The 14243-nt window shown below is 42.9% G+C and overlaps 2 protein-coding genes across 3 annotated transcripts in view; one reads left to right on the top strand and one right to left on the bottom strand.

Moving 5' to 3' along the window:
* LOC140557146 (NACHT, LRR and PYD domains-containing protein 3) lies at positions 1 to 12765 on the top strand. 2 transcript variants are annotated; one of them, XR_011979799.1, is made up of 11 exons: positions 1 to 213; positions 2349 to 3506; positions 4653 to 5100; positions 5678 to 5839; positions 6614 to 6781; positions 7117 to 7290; positions 7432 to 7605; positions 8309 to 8482; positions 8912 to 9079; positions 10472 to 12151; positions 12387 to 12763. XR_011979799.1 is itself a non-coding variant. In XM_072681310.1 (10 exons), the coding sequence occupies exons 1-10, from the start codon at positions 156 to 158 to the stop codon at positions 10539 to 10541; spliced, it is 2754 nt and encodes a 917-aa protein (XP_072537411.1). In that variant the 5' UTR covers positions 1 to 155; the 3' UTR covers positions 10542 to 12765. The 2 variants fall into 2 exon arrangements, 1 of the variants encoding a protein (XP_072537411.1); XM_072681310.1 differs by having other exon boundaries at positions 10472 to 12765.
* gpd1a (glycerol-3-phosphate dehydrogenase 1a) overlaps positions 12722 to 14243 on the bottom strand; it is a 17297-nt gene continuing 15775 nt past the window's right edge. The window contains exon 8 of the mRNA XM_072681312.1: positions 12722 to 14213. Within this exon, the coding sequence (XP_072537413.1) occupies positions 14117 to 14213 (97 nt within the window). The 3' untranslated portion in view covers positions 12722 to 14116. The remainder of the gene's footprint in view (positions 14214 to 14243) is intronic.

Below are 14243 nucleotides of genomic sequence, written 5' to 3' on the forward strand. Positions count from 1 at the left end.
TGAGCCAGACCCAGCTGCACTTCCTCGTCCTGCGCGCGGCAGACAGTTGTTGGTACTGGGTCTGCTGGTGCTGCTGGTGCTGCTGCTGGTTCTGCTGGTGCTGCTGCTGGTTCTGCTGGTGGAGGAGTGTGAGGAGTTTCTCTCAGACAGACTGAATGCAGAGGTTTTCGTCAACGCAGAGCAGAATGGACACCAGCCCGGAGATGTTCTGTGGTAGGGCCCAGCCCAGTTCCTCTCTCTCTGTCGGTACTGGAGCGGAGCACCAGTGACGATACTGCAGCCTGACCCGTTAATTACCCCCCTTACATTACTCGTTACGCTACTTTACACTCATGCCTTTCATTACTGCAGAGACTGCACTGCACCCTTAACCACGTTCTTCAAAAGCTTCTCTTACAGTACAGGTGGAACCATAACATCTCAGACAGGTTGTTCTTTATATTCAGTAAAAATGCTTTTAGTTTTAGATAGAAATGGTTCTATATGGTATCATTTGTTTAAGATATAGAACTATTTTCTAAAAACATAAAAGTGCCAACTTGGTTTAGGCATTTGTTAAAAAGTATGTCAATCCACGTGATTCCATCCTCATGGAGACTATGCTTAATTTTCTTTACTTAAGTTTCTAGTGGCCACAAATTAATATATTGAGGCCACAGGATAATATATTATATATCATTATATATGATCTTGTGGACTCTACTATACTATATCTTGTGGTATCAGTATATTCCTCATGGCCACAGTTGATTATGTGTTGGCCTTAATATGATCGTGTGGCCTTGATTGATTATCTAGTGGCCTCAATATATTATCTTGTGGTCTCAACATAATATCTTGTGGTCTCAATATAATATCTTGTGGCCTCTATAGATTATCTTAAAGCCTCTATATAAATTATCTCATGGCTTCAATATATTATTGTGTGGCCTCAATATATTGTATTATTTTGTGGCTTCAAGTGATTTCCCCAAGGCCTCAATAAATGATCTTGCGGCATTAATTGATTGTCTTGTGGCCTCAGTATATTATCTTGTGGCCTCAATATATATTTTTCTGGCCTCAATATATTATCTTGTGGCCTCAACTGATTTCCTCAAGGCAAGTAAATGATCTTGTGGCATTAATTGATTGTCTTGTGGCCTCATTATATTATTTTGTGGCATTAATTGATTATCTTGTGGCCTCAATATATAATTTTCTGGCTTCAATATATTATTGTGTGGCCTCAATATATTGTATTATTTTGTGGCTTCAAGTGATTTCCCCAAGGCCTCAATAAATCAAGTCAAGTCAAGTCAAATTTATTTGTATAGCTTTTTACAACTGTTGTCGTCACAAAGCAGCTTTACATAATTAGTACTTAATAAAGAACAGAGACAGAGAAGAAAGAAGGAATAACATGAAGCGTCAAAGACCCCCGTGAGCAAGCCAACGGCGACAGTGGCAAGGAAAAACTCCCTCAGAGCTGGAGGAAGAAACCTTGGGAGGAACCAAGACTCACAAGGGGGACCCATCCTCCTCTGGCCAGACTGTTTTAAACATTAATGATAAAAATTACCAAAGCAGATACAACAGAAAGTTAATAGTGGTGATAAATGATCTTGTGGCATTAATTGATTGTCTTGTGGCCTCAATATATTATTTTCTGGCTTCAATATATTATCGTGTGGCCTCAATATATTGTATTATTTTGTGGCTTCAAGTGATTTCCCCAAGGCATCAATAAATGATCTTGTGGCATTATTGGCATTGATTGTCTTGTGGCCTCGGTATATTATCTTGTGGCCTCAATATATTATCGTGTGGCCTCAATATATTCGTTTGTGGCCTCAAGTGATTATCTCGTGGACTCTGGAAACCTAATTTGTGGCCTCAGGATATTGTCTTGTGACCACATCTTATGAAAAACAACCACTATGTGACTTTATGGGCTCAGTAGAAGACATTCTGCATGAAGGGTGTGTCTTTAGGGCTGGCAGTTAACTGACATATTGCAAAGCATATAGTAAAGTAGGTGTCCAAGCATCACCTAGAGGGGTGTAAAGCCCCCCAGCACTGGGCTGCTGAGCAGATGGAGGTCCATCCAATACAATTGGGATTAGACACCACAGCAATGTTCTGAAATGTAGTATAAGGCTTCCTAGAAGAGTAGAGGTTGGTAGTGTTGCAAATGGGCACAAATGCTCTATAAGTACCCTTGATTTGAGAAGAAGGGGTCTAAGTCTAAGCTGTTCTTTTGCACTAACGTCTTAAATTGAGTCCATCTCTGTGTCAAAACCATCTGCATGTCGAAATCAGTCACCAAGACAAGCTCCCTTCTGTTTTCTCTCTTTCTTTTTTGGCAGATATTCAGACGTTGCATAAGGAGGCCTTGAGGAACTCTGTGCTGAACTCTGCCCAGGCCAATTCTCTTTTAGGTGGCCAGTCCATCAAGGAGGTCATTTTAAAAGGCTTCTACACCCCCCTCTCCGCCAGCGTGGGTGAGGAGCCCTGTCTGGAGGAGACTGAAGAGTGGCAGACGTTGGAGGCAGTGATCTCCCGTGAGTTTGCAGCAGGCTGTGGGGGTCGTAAGGTTATGCTGTGTGGAGGAGCTGGAATGGGGAAGACCACAGTGGTGGAGAAGCTCATTTGGGACTGGGCCACGGGTACCCATCTACAGCACTACACACTCCTCCTGCCTCTGTGTGTGGATGCGCTCTGCACCAGCGAACAGAGTCTGGAGAGCTTGCTGCTGACCACACATAATCATCTGTCCAGCGAGGCTCTTGCGCTTGTCCTGCAGAGGCCTGCAGAATCACTGCTCCTGGTGCTGGACGTGATGGAACGCTTTCAGGGCCTGCTTTCTGAATCTCCACCATCTGACACGCTGGTGAGTGACCCCCATCAGCAGGTAGAGGGTGCTGTGCTGCTGCACAGTCTGCTGGAGGGCTCTCTGCTGCCTGGAGCTTCAATACTTCTCACCTCCAGAGAAGCTATCCTGCTGGACTCTTTGCAGTGCGTTCATCTGCAAGGCTTTTCCCAGGACCAGAGGAGAACATTTGTCCAGCGTTTCTTCCCAAATGAAGCCAAAGCAGAACAGGTTCTGCAGCACTGTGAGCAAGCGGTGGGCGTGGCCGAGCTGTGTGTGTGTCCTGCCTTCTGCTGGACGCTCTGCTGTGTGTATAAGGAGTATAAGGAACGTGCACCGGAGACCCTGACTGAGCTGTGTTGCGTGGTCACACACTCACTTCTGCAGGAGCATGAGGTGAGCATGGAGGCAGGCAAGCAGCTCCTCTGTGGTCTGGGCAAGCTTGCGGATTACTGCACCTCCCTAACGCAGAAGTCCTGCTCCTCCGCTGATGTTATTGCCTGTGGCCTTCAGCCCTTTCTTGGCTCCTCTGTGCTTTCAGCGGTCCTGCGGGTCAGCGGAGGTGATGTCTCGTCTCCTGAAGCCACATTCTCCTTCATATCTCCAGTCTTCCAAGTGTTTGTATCGGCAGCGTCCTTCTACATTGACCAGTCAGGTAGTGCTATTACTGTATTCTGGCTATACTGATGCACTAATAAGGGCAGTGGTTATAATCAGTGGTCAGTGAGAGTGTCTACCTGTATCACTCTATATAATAGTAAAATAAACCTCAATAAATATAAAGTCAGTGGTCAGTGAGAGTGTATACCTGTAATTAACTCTATATAACATTAGATTAAACCCAAATAAACATAGTCAGTGAGAGTGTATACCTGTAATTAACTCTATATAACATTAGATTAAACCCAAATAAACATAGTCAGTGAGAGTGTATACCTGTAATTAACTCTATATAACATTAGATTAAACCCAAATAAACATAGTCAGTGAGAGTGTCTACCTGTAATTAACTCTATATAACATAAACATTGATCCAAATAAACATAAAGTCAGTGGTCAGTGAGAGCGTCTACCTGTAATTAACTCTAAATAACATTAGAATAAACCCAAATAAACATAAAGTCAGTGGTCAGTGAGAGTGTCTACCTGTAATTAACTCTATACAACATTAGAATAAACCCAATTAAACATAAAGTCAGTGGTCAGTGAGAGTGTCTACCTGTAATTAACTCTATACAACATTAGAATAAACCCAATTAAACATAAAGTCAGTGGTCAGTGAGAGTGTCTACCTGTAATTAACTCTATACAACATTAGAATAAACCCAATTAAACATAAAGTCAGTGGTCAGTGTGAGCGTCTACCTGTAATTAACTCTATACAACATTAGAATAAACCCAATTAAACATAAAGTCAGTGGTCAGTGAGAGTGTCTACCTGTAATTAACTCTATACAACATTAGAATAAACCCAATTAAACATAAAGTCAGTGGTCAGTGTGAGTGTCTACCTGTAATTAACTCTATATAACATTAGAATAAACCGACATGAACGTAAAGGCAGTGGTCAGTAAGTGTGTCTACCTGTAATTAACTCTATATAACATTAGAATAAACCGACATGAACGTAAAGGCAGTGGTCAGTAAGTGTGTCTACCTGTAATTACCTCTATATAACATCAGTATAAACCCAACTGGTCTGTTGTTTTGCACATTATACATATGATACAGTATATTATCTATATTGCTTTATTATTTTTTCTGATTTTATCTGATATAAAACGTTGTCTGTTCCGCTCAGCTCCACAGTCCGGGCAGGATGAAGTCCGTATCCCAGAAGAAGGACATGGCCTGGTCCACATGTTTCTGGCCGGCCTCTCAGACCCTGCGCAGCGTAAGCTTCTGGAATCCTCTGTAGGTTCGTTCAGCAGCGGCCGTCTCTCACAGTTCCACCGCTGGCTGATGAGCTCAGTGGCAGAGGTGCTGCCCTATTTTCAGAAGAAAAAGCACTGGCGTATTTTCCATCTCCTGCATCACGCTCACAGCCCCACACTGGTCAGAGAGAGCGTGAGGTCCTGCGAGTGGAGGATGATCGCCTACAATGACCTGCATGTCCCGGACTGTGTGGCGCTGGTGTATGTAGTGCGCTGCCTGGGAGAGATGGAGCATCTGAACCTGTACATGAGCAGACTAACGGAGAAGCAGATGCAGAAGCTTGGACCTGCCCTGCAGCTGGCCAGATCTATCAAGTGAGTCACACTGAGGAGGGTGAGGATGAGGAAAAGAGAGGGGGGTGTTGGTGTAGCGTAGTGGATAACAGACCCACCTTCCATGTGATGGACTAGGCTTCACTTCTCTAGCTGGGCAAACACACCTCTCTACACCAGTGACAGTCCTTGGGCAAGACTCCTAACACTACCTGTGTTCTTCTACCTGTGTAACAAGATTCACATAAAAGAGCTCTGGATAAGAGCGTCAAATAAATGCTGCATTTTATTATAGAATTTTATTAAATTAATTATTCATGTGTATTTCTACAATGTTAGCAGGAATGGTTCTCAGTAGGACTGAAACCTGTAACAACAATAGAATCAATATTGGTGGTACAAAGTCCCATCTAGAACCGTTTAAGTATTCCAGTGGTTCTTTGGGTCTTAATGGTTCTCAAATCAAATTAAATCAGAAGAGTTTATTAGTCACAGTCACAGTCTAACATGGAATAAAATAAAATAAAAAAGATAAAGCCTCAGCATGATCCTGAAGCTGCTGATCAAAGGGACAGCTGGTACATCATGAAGCTTTAACGTGTCTTCTTTAACCTCTCAGCTTGTCTCAGAGTCATCTGAGCTCAGGTGGGCTCACACACCTGGCCCGGGCAATGATGGATGGACAGACCGCAGTGCTGGACCTGTCCAACTCCAGGCTGGGAGACGAGGCTGTGAAGAGGCTGTGTCCCGCCCTCAAACACTCCAACCTGCAGACACTCAAGTACAGTCCTCACACACACAGAAAACCTCGCTGCTGTATGATGCCAACTGCTCTTTACATTTAGTGATGAACGGACCAGCAGAAATGCTCTGATGTGTGGGGGTCTGATGTGAAACTGTAGAAGTTCACTGTAGAAAAACCATACGCTGTATATAAGAGGGGCCGGTACGTCCCTGTTGACTCCCTGGGCAATGTTTTGAAGCCAAAAGATGGCCGAAATGGAAGCTGTCTTCTATTTTTCGGCTGAGAAATTGGCCGGAACCCTTAAGTAATGCGCTGTATAGTGAATAGGGCACAGTTTTTCATTTCTTTACAGTGGTAGTGAATGGAAACAAGCATGGCCATGATTACACCACAAATACAGCCGCTTAATTTACTATGCAAGCCCACCAGTGAACCCACACGAGCCTTCTGGGTTTTATAAGGGATGTTGATGCTGGTTGATGGGTGATCATACGCTTTCACATTAGACCACCTTGTTTACATCTTAAAATGTTGAAAATTGCTGTTTTCCTTCATTTAAAAGAGTTTTAAAAAAGTTTTAACAACAGCAATTATGTTTTTGCCTGACTTTTAATTAAGTTTGCTGAATTATATTAAATAATATTAAATATATTAAATAATAGTACTATATTTGTATAAAATATTAATGTAAATATTAAATATTAAAAAGTACTTCAATGATCAGCATGAAACTGCTCACATTGTGTCTGATTCTCACTGTTTCTATACCTTTGTTGGTGTGTGTGTGTGTCTGTGTGTCTGTGTGTGTAGCTTGAGGATGTGTAATCTCACCCCAGGGTGCTGTGAGGCACTTGGTCAGATGTTGTCCGGCTCTAAGCTGCGCTTGTTGGATCTGGGAGCAAATGACCTACTGGACCAGGGCCTTACTCGGCTCATCAGTGCACTGGGGATGTCCAGCTGCAGACTGCAGGAGCTCAGGTCTACTCTGTCTGATATACACACACACACACACACACACACACACACAAGCTACACTCAGAAACTGTGAGTTATCCGACCAACTCCCACTTTTCTGAGCTGCAGTTCTGACATGCCACTTGAACAAGGCTCATGCTGGTGGTGTAGTGTAGTGGATAACACCACCACCTTTCCCCCTTTTTGTGTGTACGTGTATGTGTGTGTGTGTGTATGTATGTATGTGTGTGTGTGTGTGTGTGTGTGTGTGTGTGTGTGTGTGTGTGTGTATGTATGTGTGTGTGTGTGTGTGTATGTATGTGTGTGTGTGTGTGTGTGTGTGTGTGTGTGTTCCACAGTCTTGAAAACTGTTCTCTGAGTGGGGCGGGTATTGCTGTGTTGTCGTCGGCTGTGAGCTCCTCTCTCGCTGAGCTGCAGAAGCTGAACCTCAGAGGCAGCAGACTGGCTGAAGACACTCTAGAGCTTCTGTCACAAGCCCTGCAGACCGGCCGCTCCAGCATCAACACACTGAAGTAACTCACACACACATTCACACACAATATACACACGACATACACCTGCAATACACGTGCATACCTAGACTCCAGAGCGTCCTGTATGTATGTATATATATATATATGGACATGGTCATCCGTGCTTGTGTTTTTCTGCAGCTTCTTTGACTGCGAGCTGACGGATTCGTGCTGCCCTGCTTTAGCCGCAGTCCTCCAATCACATAACTGCCATTTGACTCAGCTGGAGCTGTCTGTCAATGAACTTGGCCAATCGGGAGCTTTCGTCATCTGCGATGCCCTCAGATCACCCCAGTGTCCTCTGGAGAGGCTATGGTAAGGGTAATTAAAAGGTATTTTGTGAGGTTCTGATTGGTCCAGTGGACTAAAGGCACTGCCACTATGATCCCGGGTCATGCTGCTTGCCATCAGCAGCCGGAGTCTCAGAGAGCACAGTCGGCCTCGCTCTCTCAGGGGTGGGTTGATGGCACTTCCTCCTCCCCACATCACTCCTAGTGTGATGTTGGTCGTCTGAACAGGCGTCTGTTAGCTGTTGTATCTGAGCTGGGGAGCTGTGCTTTCCTCAGAGCGCGTTGGCTACCTAGCGATGCTACATCAGCGACAGTTGGAAAAGAGGTGATGACTGACTTCACAGGTGTCGGAGGAGACATGTGCTAGTGTTGTGCTACACGGGGGATTGGGTAATTAGCCTTGCAAATTAGGTAGGTCAAATTAAAAATACATATATATTTTTTTTAATAAATTAAGAAATTACATACATACATACATAAATAAATAAAAGGACACTGAAGGACCCAAAGACTACATTAGTCTCGTTTATTAAAGAAGAATACAGACCCAAACAACCCATATCAGATTCATATAACATGTTTTATACAGAGAAGCATGCAGGCCTACATCAAATCTGATGCTATGATTCATATTTAGAAAATATTGTGATCCTGAATTTCATCAGTTCTGCTGAGAATGTGATTGCCTGATGACTGTGTGGCTTATATCTGTGCTGATGTGATTTCAGCATGACAAGGTGTGAGCTGACGGAGCCGGTTTTCAGTGCACTGGGCAGTGTGTTAGCGTCTGGGACGTCCAGTCTAAAGGAACTGCAGATTGGACTAAACCCAGTCGGGGATGCTGGAGCGAAACACATGTGGACGGCCCTGAAGCACCCCCACTGCAAACTACAGCATCTTGAGTGAGTGTCAGACACACAAACCCATACATACACCATGTGGACAAAAGTATTAGGACACCTGCTTATTCATTGTACTGTCCAGGGAAGAAGGCTTTCTGATTTTCAACTCCCCAACTCAACCCAAAAGTACTGGATGGAGCACCAACAGTTTCACATCTCCACAGCTCCTCAATGCTGGGGGGCTTTACACCCCTCTAGCCCACGCCTGGCATTAGGCAGCATGGCGCCAATAGGGTCATGTTTATTTATCTGCTCCAGAGAGTCCTATTCTATTGGCAGTACTTCTCTTTTACAGGGACTAGACAAGGTGTAGCAGTATGTACCTGAATGAAGTGTTGCATGCACACACACACACACACAAACACACACACAGACAGCAGGCTCTCACACTCTGTTGTTGTTTATGTTCGTCCTCTTACGCCTCTGCAGTCTAGAGATGATCTCACTGACCGACGCCTGTGTGGACGAGCTGTGTGAAGCGGTTGCGGCCAGCACCTCTTTAACATCCCTCATTCTGAAAAACAATGACCTCACTGACCTGTCTGTGCCCCAATTGGTCAATCTTGTTCAGGATCGTCCAATCATGGAGGAGCTGAAGTAAGTTGTAGCATGGCTAAACAGAGGTCAGGACTGCCTGAGATACATTTATATAAGAACTAATGCAGAGCCGGCCCAAGGTATTCTCGAATTACACAGCCGCTTAGGAGCCCAACACCACCAGGGGGCCCCCAAGGGCCCCAAAATATCATGATAAACAATCTACATTTTAAAAATAACATTGACTAATTAAAGGAAATTGTGTTACACAGGTAAAAGCCATTTTATATTAATTTATTTTCATAATCGGCACACTGATACTAGGTTAATCAATTTCTGCTGTTGGCTGCTGCCACTGTTGGGCAAATGCAGATAAATGCGCCGTTTGGGTGGTTGATAAAGGCCCGGGTGCTTCAGTGTATTAATATCTCTCTCCCTATGAAATGATGAAGCATCTGGTGCTGAGGTGGTGGTATGGGGGACCCCAAATGACCGTCTGCTTAGGGCCCTATAAAAGCTTTGGCTGGCCCTGGTCTAATCAGAATCAGAAATACTTTGTTGATCCCAGGAAGGAAATTGCAGTTGTTACAGTTGCAACCGTCCGTGTAAGAATAAACACTCTATAAATAAGCACTCTATAAAAAAACACTCTATAAAATAAACACTATTAAAATAAACACACTATAAAATAAATCATATAAAATAAACACACTATAAAATAAACACTATTGAAATAAACACTCCATAAAATAAACACTATTGAAATAAACACTCCATAAAATAAACAATATAAAATAAACACACTATAAAATAAATCATATAAAATAAACACACTATAAAATAAACACTATTGAAATAAACACTCCATAAAATAAACACTATTGAAATAAACACTCCATAAAATAAACACTATTAAAATAAACACTCCATAAAATAAACACACTATAAAATAAACACTCCATAAAATAAACACTCCATAAAATAAACACACTATAAAATAAACACTCCATAAAATAAACACTTTTGAAATAAACACTCCATAAATAAACACACTGTAAAATAAACACTATTGAAATAAACACTCCATAAATAAACACACTGTAAAATAAACACTATTAAAATAAACACTATTGAAATAACACTCTATAAAATAAACACTATAAAATAAACATAACATTAAAAAATGTACATATATAAAATGCACTGGCACCATTGGCTCGGGGGGTTGCGAGTTCAAATCCTGAGTCATGTCGCTTTGCAGCAGATTGGCCGCAGTTTGAAAGGAGGCGGTGTCTGGCTTCAGGCGTATCGGAGGAGACCTGTGTTAAGTGTCGGGAGTTAGGGGGAGCTAAGGGCGGGTGGGTTAATTGGCAGAACCGATTTGGGAGAAAAAAGGGGGAAATGAGCTGCAGCTCACTTCTGTCTGATTGAACCGTTTCTCTTGTTCTCCAGTTTACAGTACAATAACTTCAGCGAGGACGTTTTCGACCTGATGGACGTCTGCCCTAAGATACGGTACTAACCCAGCGGACGCGTCGAGTCTGCCAGGCTACGCAGATGAAGCAGAGTGTCTGACGTCCTGCAGGAGATTTATTATTACTGCAGTATTCGCTGTGGAGTGTGTATTAATAATGCAGGCCCACAGTCTATTACTCTTCAGAGCTTCTTCTGCAACTCTGTGCTTCATATGTAGATACAGCATATGTCCAAATGTTTGTGGACGCCCTTCTAGTGAGTGCATTCGGCCACTTAAAGTTGCACCTATTGCTGATACAGATGTGCAAATGCACACAAACACACACACACAGCTTGTCTAGTCCCTGTAGGGACATTCTGCCAATAGGACTCTCTAGAGCAGATATACAAACTTGACCCTATTGGCACCATGCTGCCTAATGCCAGGCGTGGGCTAGAGGGGTATAAAGCCCCCCAGCATTGAGCTGTATATGAGTGACATCATCTCAAATCAGATGTATTAGCGGCATAAGTCTGTACTTTTATTATTGAAAATATGAGATATGAGGTAGTGTGTAAACATTGTTTAAATGTCAGAAGGCAACATTCATTTCCGGTCAATTTTTATTGTCCATATTTAGAAACTAAGCAGGAAAAATGTGCATTTAAAAAATATATATATATATATTAATTAGTAATTATATAATTTATAATAAAAATGAATAATTTATACGCTTATTCATCCTATAGCAGTTTAGCTCCGCCCATTCACACTGAGGTTATAAGGAGCATTTCAGGCCTTTTTTAAAACAAGGTCGGCCAATTAGAACTGCTTATGTCAGTCTTAAAGGTACAGTAGCAGCCTGTTTAACTCTATATCATTATAAAGAGAGGTTGGAAAATGGTCGTATAGAAATGTATATATAATGTTTATATAATCAGAAATGTATGTATAGAAAAACACATCTGTTTCTGGTTTTTAAATTGGAGTACATAATATGAGGCAAAAGTTTAGGCACCCCTGGTCAGATTACATTTATTTGAATAAAGTACCTTTAATGATATTATACTTATTTACAGCACAACATGTTCATGATCTCATCCCAGCTCTTAAAAAGGCCAAGATCAGCCATGGTACAGCACCCCTGGAGCAAAGAGAGTTCGGAGCCTTCCTCAAAGGCCCAGGGATTGAACCCGCAACCCTGTGAACAGAAACCCAGAGCAGTACCCACTGGCCCACTACTGCTTTTAGGGTACTATCGTTGATGTTGTAAGAGAGTAAGTCATTTCCTATACAGAGATATCCTTTTTTTTAAATAGCACTCCTGTTCATTTACTGACTTTAACATGCTGGGAGTAAGCCGTATCAGCCATAACATTAAAACCACTGCCAGGTGAAGTGAATAACACTGATGTTTTGGTTCCAGTGGCTCCTGTCAAGCAGTTAATCTGAGACACTTTGACCAGAACCAAAATGTGATGTTCTAGACAATGACTGACTGGGTCAGAACATCTCCAAAACATAAGGCAGAGCAGGTCTTTTGGGGTGGTCCTGGTATGCAGTGGTCAGTGCTGACCTACCAAAAGTGCTCCAAGGAAGGACAACCAGTGAACTAGTAACTTGGGTACCTCAGGGTTCATTGATGATGCTCATGGAGGCCCCGCCCACCTCACAAGGTACATTTACATTTACATTTGTGGCATTTAGCTGACGCTCTTATCCAGAGCGACTTACAAGGTTACCTGTATTACAGAGGTGGGTCAGTGTAGTGTTAGGAGTCTTGCCCAAGGACTCTTATTGGTGTAGTGCAGCATAGTCACCCAGACTGGGAATTGAACCCCAGTCTCCCACGTGGTGTGGTAGCTCAGTGGCATGTAGTGGTGTTATCTGTTGCGCCACACCAACCACCAGGTACAAGATCTGCTGCCTTCAGAGTTAATAAGGTAGCACGGGGTGGACCTGCACCATGTTGGGCTGGTAGTGGTGTTAATGTTATGGCTGATTGCTGCGTATATATGTATTTGCAACAGCTCATTGGTGGAGGTTTTTACTCTCAGATTTATTAAAAATATCTTTAATGGTGTTGATATTTGCTCTTGTACTCAAAAATATGCAGAATTTTGACACAACAGCCTCTTTTTACTGAACAGTCATGTGGATGCAAATTGTTTTGTGTGTTTATTTAGAAAAAAAAACATTTGGATCAAACAATACAGAACTTTATTAAATGAAATGTGTTGTGTTTTCATTTATAGCAGAGACTTATAGGTTGATTTTATGAAAATATGATTAATATTTCTTAAATACTTTTAATAGTTTTTGAAACATGCAGTAGGTTAGTAGGGGTACCCAAACTTTTGCATGAGACAGTATGTATTGTGCATAAAGACTTCAGGCTCAGTTAGAAGACACACACACACACACACACACACACACACAGAGAAACTTATACATACTCCCTCAGGGTACAGTTATGTATAAATATTGCTACTACATAGGGCACAGTCTCAGCCATGCACAAGCATACACACACACACTCTCTCTCTCTCTCACACACACACACACACACACCATTTCTTAATCTTAAACAACATCCTACTTCTGGGTCTCTTTCAACCACCCCATCATAATCTGTTTGGGAAGGAAAACTAAAGATACACCACATGGACAAAAGTATTGGGACACCTGTTCCAAGGGTATTAAAAAAAGAGCTGATCCTGCTTTTGTTGACTGTCTCTCCTGTTGAGAAAAGAAGACTTTCTACTAGATTTTGGAGGAACATTGCTGTGAGGATTTGATTGCATTTAGACGAGAGCGTGTTAGTGAGGTCAGGATGTTGGATGATGATCACCACCCCACCTCATCATCATCCCCAACTTCCCAACTTATCCTAATCAAAAGTACAGGATGGAGCCCCTGCTGTTCTTCCACTGCTCCACAGCTCAATGCTGGGAGGCTTTATACCCCTCTATCCCACGCCTGGAATTAGGCAGCATGGTGCCAATAGGCTCATGTATATCTGTTTCAGAGAGTCCTATTGGCCATAATTCTCTACAGGGACTAGACAAGCTGTGTGTGTGTGTGTGTGTGGTGTATCTGTACTTCTGTTTCAGCAATGGGTGCAACGTAAAGTAGCTGAATGCATTAATTAGAAGGCGTGTCCACAAACATTTGGACACAGGGGCAGTGGTGGCTCAGCGGTTAGAGCACCGGGATATTGATAACAGGGTTGTGGGTTCGATTCCCGGGCTCGGCAAGCTGCCACTGTTGGGCCCTTGAGCAAGGCCCTTTACCCTCTCTGCTCCCCAGGCGCTGGAGTTGGCTGCCCACCGCTCTGGGTGTGTGTGTGTACTCACTGCCCCTAACACATGTGTGTGTGTGAGTGTGTGTTCACTACCAGATGGGTTAAATGCGGAGGACACATTTCGCTGTACACTGTACACTGTACAGTGACAAATACGTGCACCTTTACCTTTACCTTTACATTATCATTCTGAGGAGGGAAAAACAAACAGCACTAAAAACTAAACACAAGAACGATAAGATCAGCACCACCTGGTGGTCTGTGCGACCCAAGCGACTGCATATATCACTAATAGCAAGAAAGGGTCCGGCACTCCAGAGTCCAGTGTCCAGTATTCTCACAGATGTGCCGGATGATTCTGTAAGGAGGTGATGAAGTCTGAGACAGGGTGTCCCTCAAAGCAGATCTCGTAAACAGCATTAAACAGAGGAAATCTAGACAGAGAGAGAAAACAAGGTGCTTCA

The sequence above is a fragment of the Salminus brasiliensis genome, chromosome 6 (genome assembly GCF_030463535.1).
Source record: "Salminus brasiliensis chromosome 6, fSalBra1.hap2, whole genome shotgun sequence".
Classification (NCBI taxonomy): domain Eukaryota; kingdom Metazoa; phylum Chordata; class Actinopteri; order Characiformes; family Bryconidae; genus Salminus; species Salminus brasiliensis.